General features: G+C 41.0%; 1 protein-coding gene across 1 annotated transcript; it reads left to right on the forward strand.

Annotated features, from left to right (window-relative positions):
* Window positions 1-5,678: 5,678 nt before the first annotated feature.
* LOC306995107 (ADP/ATP translocase 2) lies at window positions 5,679-10,059 on the forward strand. Its single transcript, XM_079606374.1, has 4 exons — window positions 5,679-5,957; window positions 7,257-7,743; window positions 9,430-9,570; window positions 9,653-10,059. Exons 1-4 carry the CDS (start codon window positions 5,847-5,849, stop codon window positions 9,808-9,810), a joined length of 897 nt encoding a protein of 298 aa, XP_079462500.1. The 5' UTR covers window positions 5,679-5,846; the 3' UTR covers window positions 9,811-10,059.
* The last annotated feature ends 2,959 nt before the right edge of the window (window positions 10,060-13,018 follow it).

Consider the following 13,018-nt stretch of genomic DNA (forward strand, 5'->3'; position numbering starts at 1 on the left):
TCGCAAGCAATCGGGGGGACGTGGAGGCATAAAGTGCGATAAAGTCGAGGGAGAAGCCCATAGAGAGTGATAAAGTTGCTCCTGCTGCTAGCTCATGGACAGCTAATGCTCACGCTCTCCGTCTCTGTGGGATTCGGAAGGGAATGATTCAGATTTCTCTCCGCACAGCTACTAGAAGACTGACAGCTGTCAGACACGTTGCTCACGTCACATCTACGTCGTCAAGCTCAGTTTGAGCCTGCACAGTACGCCTGGCGATCAGGAAGTGAGTGCTTCAAATGGGCTTCACTTTTCTCCGTTGAAATCTATGGGGTCGCTGTGTCCATCTTATATACTGTCTATGTTTTGAAGCCCAAAGTGGGCGGAGCTGGCTGTCGCCATCTTGACAGCGTGTCACTGCGCGTCACTCCTGGATAACCAAAAATGGGCAAAGAGGTGGGATTAGCTGAGGTGACGTGACGCTAACAGACAGCAGACAAATGGCTAGTAGTGACAGCAGAGACAATCCACCTGTCACTCAAGTGGCCACACCCTTAATTATGCAAAACTTTAAAGCTTAATATAATTTAAATGGATGAGTTATAAAAATAATTCACCCCCCTCACAGTTGTCATGAAGGGCAAAATTAGCTATATAGACCAAAACCACTTTTTGCACCAGGCTGTAAACATTTTATTCTGCTGCAAATTTGGACATTTTAATATGGGGGCTATGGGAGTTACAGACAGTAAATAAACTGGACACAGCGACCCCATAGATTTCAACGTAGAAAAGTGAAGTCAATTGATGGATGGGCGACAAATTACAAATTCGTACGAATTAGCCACCTTTTAATCACTCGTACAAATTCGTACGAATTGGTCGTGAGACAGCGTTGGTATTAGCTGTCCATGAGCTAGCAGCAGGAGCAACTTCATGACTCTCTATGGGCTTCTCTCTTGACTTTATCAGACTTTATGCCTCCACGTCCCCCCGATTGCTTGCGAGCTTCTCCGCCGGTCTATACGGTAATTTCTCGACTGTGCGACAGAGAGTCGAGTGGTAATGATGCAATCATTAGCCTATTTTTACAAAAACGGCTTCTACGGGGCCATAAGATACAAGGTAATGGAGCCTTTTATACATTGTCGTGTTTCTTTAGAAATAAATCATGGACAAATGGAGTCTTTGGATGCTTCAGATGTAAAGTTATTCGCTGTCAAAGTGACGCCAAAATGAATGGGAGTCAATGGAATGCTAACAGTGATGTTCTGCTAGCCAATGGCTGCCCCTATAGAAGGTACGCTTTCCGGGTGCTGGATTACCCCCTTGGGATTTACTCTCTTTTAGAGCCTGTCTCTAGTGGCCAGTCGATGAATTGCAGTTTAAGTCACTTCCGTGTTGGATTCAAGAGAGAGACCGGAAGGTTGCCGCTTGGTTTTAACACATTGCTGACATTAATTATCATGTTGCTAACATGTTTTATCATGTTGCTAACATGTTTTAACATGTTGGTAGCATAAATTAGCATGCTTCTAGTATTATTTAGCATGTTGCTAACATTTCCTAAGGTAGTTGCTAGGCTTTGCCAGTTACATATAAATAGTGGATGAAGCTTATACTCTATTAGTTATTCTAGGCTATTAAAGGTTTGACCTCCTCAATGAAAGCGTATGGGACTTTTATGATTTTAAAATGTAAATTAATATTTGTATAAATTAATATACCATTGCTCACAGAGTCAGCTATTTTTTTTGTGACGCAAAGTTGCGAATCTGATAAAGTGCATGAATTTGAAGACCTTTTTGCAATTATTTTGTTTATGGCCATAGTTTATGTAAAAAATCAAAATTGATCAAGAAGGCTATGATCCAAAACTTCCTTCTGCAAGCACCAAATCTGAGGCTATAATATATATATATATATATATATATATATATATATATATATATATATATATATATATATATATATATATATGCGGTTCTATAAATATGTGAATGAGCCCCGCCTCCACTCACTCACAGCCGCTCAGAGATCCACTCATTGACGATCATACGTTGATATATATATCCTATATATAGCCCTATATATAGCCTATAGATAGATAGATAGATAGATAGATAGATAGATAGATAGATAGATAGATAGCCTACTTGTGTGTAAATACTTTTCAAATGTCAAGGGCTCTGATGGATAGAGGTTTGATTGAACATCAACGATAGGCTACTCTCTTCTCGCTGGCAGACAGCAGGTTTTCTGATAACACCTGTTAGTCTCAGTTACACACAGGTGTCCCCTTACCACACACCTCTCCCGATCTCTGTCTCTGCATCCCCAGACCGCGCCTGATTCGACAAATGTGAACTATCCCACCGTCCATCTCTAAAATGCTCAATGTGGAATATGATTTACTATAAACGTATCTAGAAATGAGTGCTTATGAAAAAATATGGCAGCAAGCAGTCAGTAGCTATAATTCCAGGAGTTCACGTGCCAGCTTGAGCAATTATTATTAAGATGCTTTTGTAACACTAACCTCCTGGTTATGGGAAAGAGGGAAATGAAAGCTCTCACCGAGAAGAGAATTGACATCTGACAGAAAGATCAATGCTTTTAAACTACATATCTCCAATTTTGCATTTCAAACAAAAATGTTTAAATAATGAAAAATCCCAGCTGTTATTATTACTTCTAGTTCATTTGTCACACTCGAACCCTCTATATTCCATATTCTTGCTTTTACAAAAAAATATTAAACAACAAAATCTGTCTGAAAAAAAAAACAGCCAATGGCGTTAAGAGGTGTGGCATTTATTGTTAGATGTAAGGAGAGATGTTATGTGTGTTAGAGGTGTAAAATATCGGAGATATTTGGTTGCAATGTGTGGAGCAAACATGAATATGCATGAGTTTCCTATTTCATGCAGTTACCATGAAATCAAAATGTACACTTCTTTTTATGGAATAATGCAGTTATTATTATAAATGACTTATCAGTGCACATTATATTTTTTTATTCACAAGCCCTCATAATTTTTTATCAAAATAACTTCCTCTCTTCTCTGAGGATGTTTGCACCGGAGCAGAGGTGGGACAGTAACCTCTTCTCTCAGAAACCTGCAGACGACAATGATCCAATCAGTTCCCAATGGACATAATCAATTTCCACCTTATGATTTATTTTTATTTTTTCATTCAAGAAGCCGTTTCACTCAGATATACGTCACTCTAGAGAGAAAAAAGAGTTGGTAAATCATTTCAAAAGGCTTTAATATTAAATTATGAAATCTAAGGTCTGGTTTCACAGAGTTTAGATTAAGCCAGGATTAGTGCTTAGTTCAATTAGGGCACTTAAAGGGATAGTTCACTTTGAAATTAAATTTTGATATGTTTTAGCTTACCTCAAGGGCATCCAATATGTAGGTATCTTTGTTTCCGCAGTAGTTTCAATTTTGATATTTTTAGGTCAAACCGTTCTTGTCTGACAGTCATATCATGCAGGTCTATGGTCATTGTCTCAAAGAGCATACACAGAGTCCAAATTAAAACAATTAACCGCTCGTTTCGTGTCTTAGGCCATCAATGTGCACTTACGATGGGGAATTGTTTAATTTGGACGATGGGGAATTGTTTTAATTTGGACTCTGTGCATGCTCTTTGAGACAGTGACCATAGACCTGCATGATATGACTGTCAGACAAGGACGGTTTGACCTAAAAATATCAAAATTGAAACTACTGCGGAAAAAAAGACACCTACATCTTGGATGCCCTTGAGGTAAGCTAAAACATACCAAAATTTAATTTCAAAGTGAACTATCCCTTTAAGTAGCTTTTATTAATGTGCCTTAAAAACATTACTGCACTGACATATTTTAAGACAATTCCGTGCAAGTTGCTTTCAGTTAAAACAGCTCAAACATTTGTTTTAGTCTGGGACTAGGCTTAAACCTGGTCTGTGAAACCGGCCATTAATGTTTTAACCGTGAACAGGAGCACCCTATTGACATCTTCAAACGGGAAGAGACACGATGAGAACAGACCAAGAACCAAACAGGTTCACCTATTGTATGTATATATATATGGGAGAAAACAATGTGGGGAAAAACAAGGAACAGGTGTGACTAACCAATTAACAAACCAGTAACCATGGGAACAGATGAAATCGGGACTAAACACAGGATGAAACTGAACTCAAAGTAGAAAAACACAAGCAAGATGAGACATTAAACCCCCGTCAACTCGGGTGTGACGTCACGACATCCCTCCTCCGAGGTAAGCAGGATTAAATCTAGTACAGACAGGGCAATAAGTTCTGGCTCCAGGACGGGCTGGGCCTCTGTCAAACAATCGCATGTACACTCGCTCAGGGTCTATGATGAGCATGACGAGGGCTCTGGAAGGACAGGACAGATTTGGGGAGGTTGAGATTCTTCTTCACTTCACACTGAAGGGGGATCCATTTTGCTGAAGTACCCACTCCATACTCACAGAAGGTCCCTGGAGGACCAGCCCCAAGCAGAGGACATTTTGTATGTGCATTTAATCCAGCATGGAAAAATACTCTGAGGTAGTCGTCCGGGTGATGCACTCGTGATCACTCACGTGTTCCTCAAGGGGACGATCCCCCTGAGTGAGGAGGATCTGTACTGCTAGATCCATATACATCTGTTCTTGTCACAAGGTGAAATTGAACTCAAAGTAAAAAAACAAAACAAGATGCTTTCAGAGGATGTTACCCATGGTTACACATAAGTGCAATGCTGGCTTCATATTCATATAAGCAGGAGAAATTCAGGTCTCGCCCTATTATTTTGGGAATAAACAAATAAAATGCAAGTATAGGTTAAACATTTGTAAATGCCCTCATAAACTGCCTGGTTGAAAGATGAGAGGTACTGTGGCATACACTCATTATTGTGAGGAATAAATTTGCAGATGCTCCTTGCTGAAGGAACTGCAATTTTTATAAAATGTATAAAATAAATAATGTTTAGTGCAGTATATTTGCTTTAAAATAAGTTAAACTTCTATAACTTTAACTTGACAATTAAAGGGGCTAAATGCAAGAATTTTCATGTATTCATTGCTTTTTTTTTGTTGTTGAAAAGCCTAAATTGAATCTGTTCATCATATAAAGCGATCGTGTATCTTCAGAAAATTTGGACTAAACCGCTCAATGTGGATTAGTTTTACGATCTCTTTATGAATTTTTTAAAGCGTCAAAGTGGTAGTTGCGTAGCTGTCAATGCAGGGACAGGAAGCTCTCAGATGTCATTAAAAAGATCTTCATTTGTGTTCCGAAGATGAACAAAAGTCTTACAGGTTTGGAACGACATGAGGGTGATTATTAATGACAGAATTTTCATTTTTGAGTGAACTATCACACCAGTGTGGCTAATAAAACTAGGGTTTCTGAATTCTACATATAGCCCCTTTAACAGTAAATAAGCTACCAAATAACATATAAGTTGTAGGGCTATACTGTTATTGATTAGTGTGCGGTGCCAGTTATGAGAAATCATTCAAATTAAGCCTATATCCTACTGACCATTTGTAGAAACGGTGTGGTCTACCCCACCGTGTTCCAAAACGCAGATCGAGCTGGTCATGCTGGTTGACAAGCTGGTCTAACTGGTTTTTCCACGAAGGCAGGTGCACTCGAATATCACAGACAGTTCGTGTTCCCTCCTGCCTATAGGCTACAGTACATATGGAGCAATAGTAACACACCTGACTTCCCGCTGGATCTCGCGATTGAGGCTTTAGAAAAGCCATTTAGCGCGTCTATAAATTCGGTCATTTCGATGGGTCTGGCGAACAGCCTCGCCGGACAGCCACAGCATCACGCAACATCACGCAACAATGAGTGACACAGCCATTACATTCGCCAAGGACTTTTTAGCAGGTGGAATTGCCGCGGCGATCTCTGAGACTGCTGTCGCGCCCATAGAAAGAGTCAAGCTGCTCCTTCAGGTACGCTTTACAACGAAGAACAGTATCTACATTACCCTATGCACACGAAATATGTAGGCTATTACATTCTAAATTAGGAAAATTATCTTTTTCACACATTTGGCCATATCGGTTAATGAAATTAATTTATGAATAGGGCTTTTCCATTAAGACCATGTTAGGTCTTAATGATAGGCTACTAGTACTACACAACATTATCTTTATAATAGGCCTATAATAAAATCATATTGGAATTTGGACCAATGACGATTCTGAAATAAGATTCGCCTATAGGCTAGCCAAAACTGTTGCTATGCACGCGCATCTGACACAAACTGCGCGCTAGCCTATATTTCAGTGTTGTTGTTAATGTTTTCAGCAAACAGTTCGCTCTGTATAAGTTTAACAGCATTAAATTCAAGTGAACTTTATTATTCAACATGCACTGTGCTTGCGCATTGTAGACGTCCATTGCTCATTTAACTTGGACCTACTTTTGTGAAAATATTTTTTCATAAAGTATTAATGATTCATTTTTATTTTATTTTAGATAGCCTAAATACATAACCTGTCAATCAGATGACTATTTGAATTCCAAGCTATGAACTACTTATTTTGTAAGTAACACAGTTGACCGGAATATTATACCAGAAGTAAAAAAAATAAATAAAAAAGAATAGAGAAAATATTCCAAAACCACAGTTTGGCTAATAGAATAAGTTGATTAAGGGTTTTGGTTCTGTTTGTGTTTTGGGAAATTGACAATGTGTTTTCATTACATTGTCAAATTCCAAATATAGCCCTAATTATAGAGTGCCCATAATATGCCTAATTTCAGGGACAAGCAAAATTGCAACAATAAATAAGTGGATAAATCATAAATCATAAGTTCAGAGCTATAGAAATGCATCTTTCTATGTACAAATAGGCTAAAACTTAATATTGCGAGTAGGCTACATACTTTTTTATGTTATTCCCACTCTGCTACAGTGACAGCGAGCACAGCATCACACAACAAATCAGATTATAATCAACACAATCTATTTTTGTCGACTTGCTCAGTTTCCACTGGTGTAAGATCTTTCAAGCGCATAACCTGTATGTAATTCAACTCTCGGTTTACCCTGGGGCGTGGCTCCCATGCTAATGAAAACAATTAAAAAAATGTCGTTGGAAAAAAGTTGCAAACAGGAATTAAAATATTTTGTTGACTGACTGACAACTTGTCTTGCAAGAGGCGACAAGGTCGTGCAGAAAATGAATTCTTAAAATGATGTGCTGATATTTAATTGTTTGAAAAACTGTGCCATTTTCTTACAGATCCAGCATGCCAGCAAGCAAATCGCAGTAGACAAACAATACAAAGGTATTGTAGACTGTTTAGTACGTATTCCCAAGGAGCAGGGCTTCCTGTCCTTCTGGAGAGGCAACTCGGCCAATGTCATTAGGTACTTCCTAACACAGGCTCTCAACTTTGCTTTCAAGGATAAGTATAAGAAGATTTTCCTGGATGGCGTTGACAGCCGCACTCAGTTTTGGAGGTACTTCGCTGGTAACCTGGCCTCTGGTGGAGCCGCGGGAGCCACGTCTCTGTGCATCGTCTACCCGCTCGACTTTGCCAGAACCCGTTTGGCTGCTGATGTGGGAAAGACTGGTGCGGAGAGAGAATTCACAGGCCTTGCAAACTGTTTAGGAAAGATCTTCAAGTCTGATGGTGTGAAGGGCTTGTATCAGGGCTTCAACGTGTCTGTGCAAGGCATCATCATCTACAGGGCGGCATACTTCGGCATCTATGACACTGCGAAAGGTAGCTTTTGAAGACTAGAATCTGCCACCATCAGGGGCTTAGCTACAGGGCTGCACGATAATCAGGATTATTTTACTCGAATTATAATTGTGATTACAGGTGAAACTCGAAAAATTAGAATATGGTGCAAAAGTTCATTTATTTCAGTAATTCAACTTAAAAGGTGAAACTAATATATTATATAGACTCATTACATGCAAAGTGAGATATTTCATTTGTTATAATTTTGATGATTATGGCGTAGAGCTGTGAAAACCTTTCACAATATTCTAATTTTGAATTTGGGGTTTACATAAGCTGTTAACCATAATCATCAGAATTATAACAAATAAAGGCTTGAAATATCTCACTGTGCATTTAATGAGTCTATATAATATATTAGTTTAACCTTTTAAGTTGAATTACTGAAATAAATGAACTTTTGCACCATATTCTAATTTTTCGAGTTTCACCTGTATTAATTATTTTTCATTTGAGAAATGTCTGTACATTTTTTGAAATTATTGCTCTTTCATGCAAAGACAGGTGCATTTATTCAGCAATCACAATTGCAAATAATGTAGTCGAGACATGTTTGTAGGCTCATTACCAAACCAATCCATATACAACATTTAAAATAACACTGAATAGGCCATAATGGTGGAAAAAATAATACTAGAATGAAAAATAAACGGAAATAAAAGGGCTATTAACAGGTGCAGTGATCAATAGACAGCTTTAGCAGCTGATGCTTAAAGTTAGTAAGGGAGATAGGAACCTCTAACTTCAAGGATTTCTGAAAATCATTCCAGTCGTTAGCAGCAGAGAACTGGAAGGAAAGGCGGCCAAAAGAGGTGTTGACTTTGGGGACAGCCAGTGAAATATACCTGCTAGAGCGGAAACAACGGGTGGATGTTGCTTCGGTGACCAGTGAGCTGAGATAAGGTGGGGATATGCCTAATACAGACTTATAAATGATCTGGAGCCAATGGATTCGGCGACGAGTATGTAGTGAGGGCCAGCCAATGAGGGAATAAAGATCACAATGATGAACGGTGTATGGGGCTTTGGTAACAAAACGGATAGCACTATGATAGATTACATCCAATTTACTAAGTAAAGTTTTAGAAGCTATTCTGTATATAACATCGCCAAAATCAAGAATCGGTAAAATGGTAAGTTTTACAAGGGCATATTTGGCAGCATAAGTGAAAGAGGCTTTGTTGCGAAATAGGAAACCAATTCTAGATTTAATTTTAGATTGGAGATAGTTAATGTGAATCTGGAAGTTGAGTTTGCAGTCTAACCAGACACCTGTGTGTCATATCTAATAACACAGTCTTGAAAGTCTTAAGAATGAAAGCTTTAACAGGCAACATGTAACATTGAGTTCATCTGCTCTGCTTTAGCCAAAAAAATAATACTTTAACATTTTCATACTAAAACACTCCATGTGAAGTTATATCCTTCACACCGTGTCCAAACCGAGCATGATGCATCAAATAATCGTAATAATCGATCTTTCCACACTGAATCAGAGCAGTTATTGCTCAACACTTCTACAGTTTTAAAGTGAACCTCTTTTTGTCCTGTTATAGACTTGTACTTTCATAACTCCTTGAAAATGTAGGAGTTCTGAAAACTGTTAACCCTTATTGAGCATTGGCATCCATTGTGGTATTAGTTTGAAGCATGTGTGTTTTACAGGCATGCTGCCCGACCCGCAGAACACACACATCATGGTCAGCTGGATGATCGCTCACTCAGTCACTATTGTCGCTGGCTTCATATCGTATCCCTTCGACACGGTGCGCCGTTGCATGATGATGCAGTCTGGACTTAAAGGAGGTATTATCCAAAAAACGTGTTCCATCCAAAAGTTGGTGTTTGTTTGGTGTTCAGTCTTGAATGTTTAATTCTTTTCTTCCAGCGGATATAATGTACAGCGGCTCGCTGGACTGCTGGAGGAAGACTGCGCGTAATGAAGGGTTCAAGGCCTTCTTCAAGGGCGCCTGGTCTAATGTTCTCAGAAGCATCGGTGGATCCATCGTCCTGGTGCTGTACGACGAGCTCAAGAAGAACATGTAACACTGCACAGTTACACTATTTGAAGAAAAAACGCTCAAACCTGTGTATTATGTGAATTGGCATAATAAAGCATGTGAATCCTTTACTCGTGAGGCTCCGGACTACATTCTTCAAAATAAAGGCTGTTTATTGGCATCTATGCTTCCGTCGAGAACCTTTTAAACATCCATGGAACCTTTTTTTTTTGCACAAAAGGGTTTTTTGGTTATTAAAATGTTCTTCACACCAATAAAAAAATTGTTATTTTCCGAACTGTTCACTGAAAGGTTCTTTAGGGAAACAGCGTTGGTTCTTCTATGGCATCACTGCGAAAACCCTCTTGGAACCTTGAGTGGAGTGTTGTGTTTTTTTTTATACTTTCAATTCTTTCCCTTATCTCTGGTAAATGTTGTCATTCAGAAATCAAATACAAAAAACAAAAAAAGTATGCCTTTTTTAAGATTTACGCTTTTCAATTCATTGTAAAATTCCATTAAATTGAATTGAATAATCCTTACATATTATTCATATTTTGAATTAAGAATTTTAAATTAGTAAAAAAAAAACTAGAGCTTAATTAGAGTCAGAATTATTGTGATGGTCCTCACAGCAGAACACAAATTCAGGGGAAATCCACAAAAACCCACCCCTAAACCTACCAATCCCCACCCCCTGATTCTAAACCCACCCCTAAACCTACCAATCCCCACCAATCCCCACCCCCTGAGCCTAAACCCACCCCTAAACCTACCAATCTCCACCCCCTGAGCCTAAACCCACCCCTAAACCTACCAATCCCCACCCCCTGATCCTAAACCCACCCCTAAACCTACCAATCCCCACCAATCCCCACCCCCTGACCCTAAACCCACCCCTGAACCTACCAATCCCCACCCCCTGATCCTAAACCCACCCCTAAACCTACCAATCCCCACCCCCTGATCCCTAAACCCACCCCTAAACCTACCAATCCCCACCCCCTGATCCCTAAACCTACCAATCCCCACCCCCTGATCCTAAACCCACCCCTAAACCTACCAATCTCCATCCCCTGATCCCTAAACCCACCCTTAAACCTACCAATCTCCATCCCCTGATCCTAAACCCACCCCTAAACCTACCAATCCCCACCCCCTGATCCCTAAACCTACCAATCCCCACCCCCTGATCCTAAACCCAGCCCTAAACCTACCAATCTCCACCCCCTGATCCCTAAACCCACCCCTAAACCTACCAATCCCCACCCCCTGATCCCTAAACCTACCAATCCCCACCCCCTGATCCTAAACCCACCCCTAAACCTACCAATCTCCATCCCCTGATCCCTAAACCCACCCTTAAACCTACCAATCTCCATCCCCTGATCCTAAACCCACCCCTAAACCTACCAATCCCCACCCCCTGATCCCTAAACCTACCAATCCCCACCCCCTGATCCTAAACCCAGCCCTAAACCTACCAATCCCCACCCCCTGATCCTAAACCCACCCCTAAACCTACTAATCTCCATCCCCTGATCCCTAAACCTACCAATCCCCACCCCCTGATCCTAAACCCACCCCTAAACCTACCAATCCCCACCCCCTGATCCTAAACCCACCCCTAAACCTACCAATCTCCATCCCCTGATCCCTAAACCTACCAATCCCCACCCCCTGATCCTAAACCCACCCCTAAACCTACCAATCTCCATCCCCTGATCCCTAAACCCACCCTTAAACCTACCAATCTCCATCCCCTGATCCCTAAACCCACCCCTAAACCTACCAATCCCCACCCCCTGATCCTAAACCCACCCCTAAACCTACCAATCTCCATCCCCTGATCCTAAACCCACCCCTAAACCTACCAATCTCCATCCCCTGATCCTAAACCCACCCCTAAACCTACCAATCTCCATCCCCTGATCCTAAACCCACCCCTAAACCTACCAATCCCCACCCCCTGATCCCTAAACCTACCAATCCCCACCCCCTGATCCTAAACCCACCCCTAAACCTACCAATCTCCATCCCCTGATCCTAAACCCACCCCTAAACCTACCAATCTCCATCCCCTGATCCCTAAACCCACCCCTAAACCTACCAATCCCCACCCCCTGATCCTAAACCCACCCCTAAACCTACCAATCCCCACCCCCTGATCCCTAAACCTACCAATCCCCACCCCCTGATCCCTAAACCCACCCCTAAACCTACCAATCCCCACCCCCTGATCCCTAAACCTACCAATCCCCACCCCCTGATCCCTAAACCCACCCCTAAACCTACCAATCCCCACCCCCTGATCCCAAAACTCACCCCTTAACTTACCAATCTCCACCCCTTAGATCTGGATCCAACTCCGCCCCCTGGATCTCGTGTACTGCAGTGAGGTGCCACTGCAGTTTCTTGGTAAATTTCCAGATTTACCAAGAACCACCGGCCTCTGGTGGTGTCATTCTCTTCCATATATGGGCATTATTCCGTCCTTTTGCGTCTTCTCTGCTTCGGGTGTGTGTGTGGGTGTGTGTGTGGGTGTGTGTGTGTGTGTGTGTGTGTGTGTAAATTCATCAAAATTACAATAATCCCGTACAGTACAGACATACAAATGTTAATTTGTATAATCCGGACACATGGGTGACCAGATAGACATGATAGGCTAATATGGGACTAATGCGATCACATCTTCTGGACCTGGTCAGAGCTCCCGAAGTTCTGAACGATCTGTGGTTTATTAATGGAGATATATGGGTCATCCATCTAAAAGTTGTTTACGGTAATACACTATTGAAGTTATGATAGATAGATACATAGATTCGACCACATGCTCAGCTCCCTCCTACTTTCACTCGCTCCTACGAGTCTACATCCCTACCAGAAGCCTGCGATCGGTCAACGAGCGACGACTCGTGGTACCATCACAGAGAGCCACAAAATCACTCTCCAGAACATTCTCATTCACGATCTCCCTTTCCTCGCCCGGAATGCAGAATCCCTGACTACATTCAAAAGACAACTGAAAACTCATCTCTTCCGTGAGCACTTGACATAAAAAAATAATAAAAAAATAAACGTTTCCTTTCATCCTCCCTTGTTTGGCTTATGCTACTCTGAGCAATGCCTGAACTTTGTATTTTGAGCACTTCTTGCGTTGTTTTTGCCTCTTCACGATGACTCGCTTGCTGTAGTCCTCAGTTGTAAATCGCTTTGGATAAAAGCGTCTGCTAAATGACAATGTAAATGTAGAT

Source organism: Phoxinus phoxinus (genome assembly GCF_949152265.1).
Source record: "Phoxinus phoxinus genome assembly, chromosome: 3".
Lineage (NCBI taxonomy): Eukaryota > Metazoa > Chordata > Actinopteri > Cypriniformes > Leuciscidae > Phoxinus > Phoxinus phoxinus.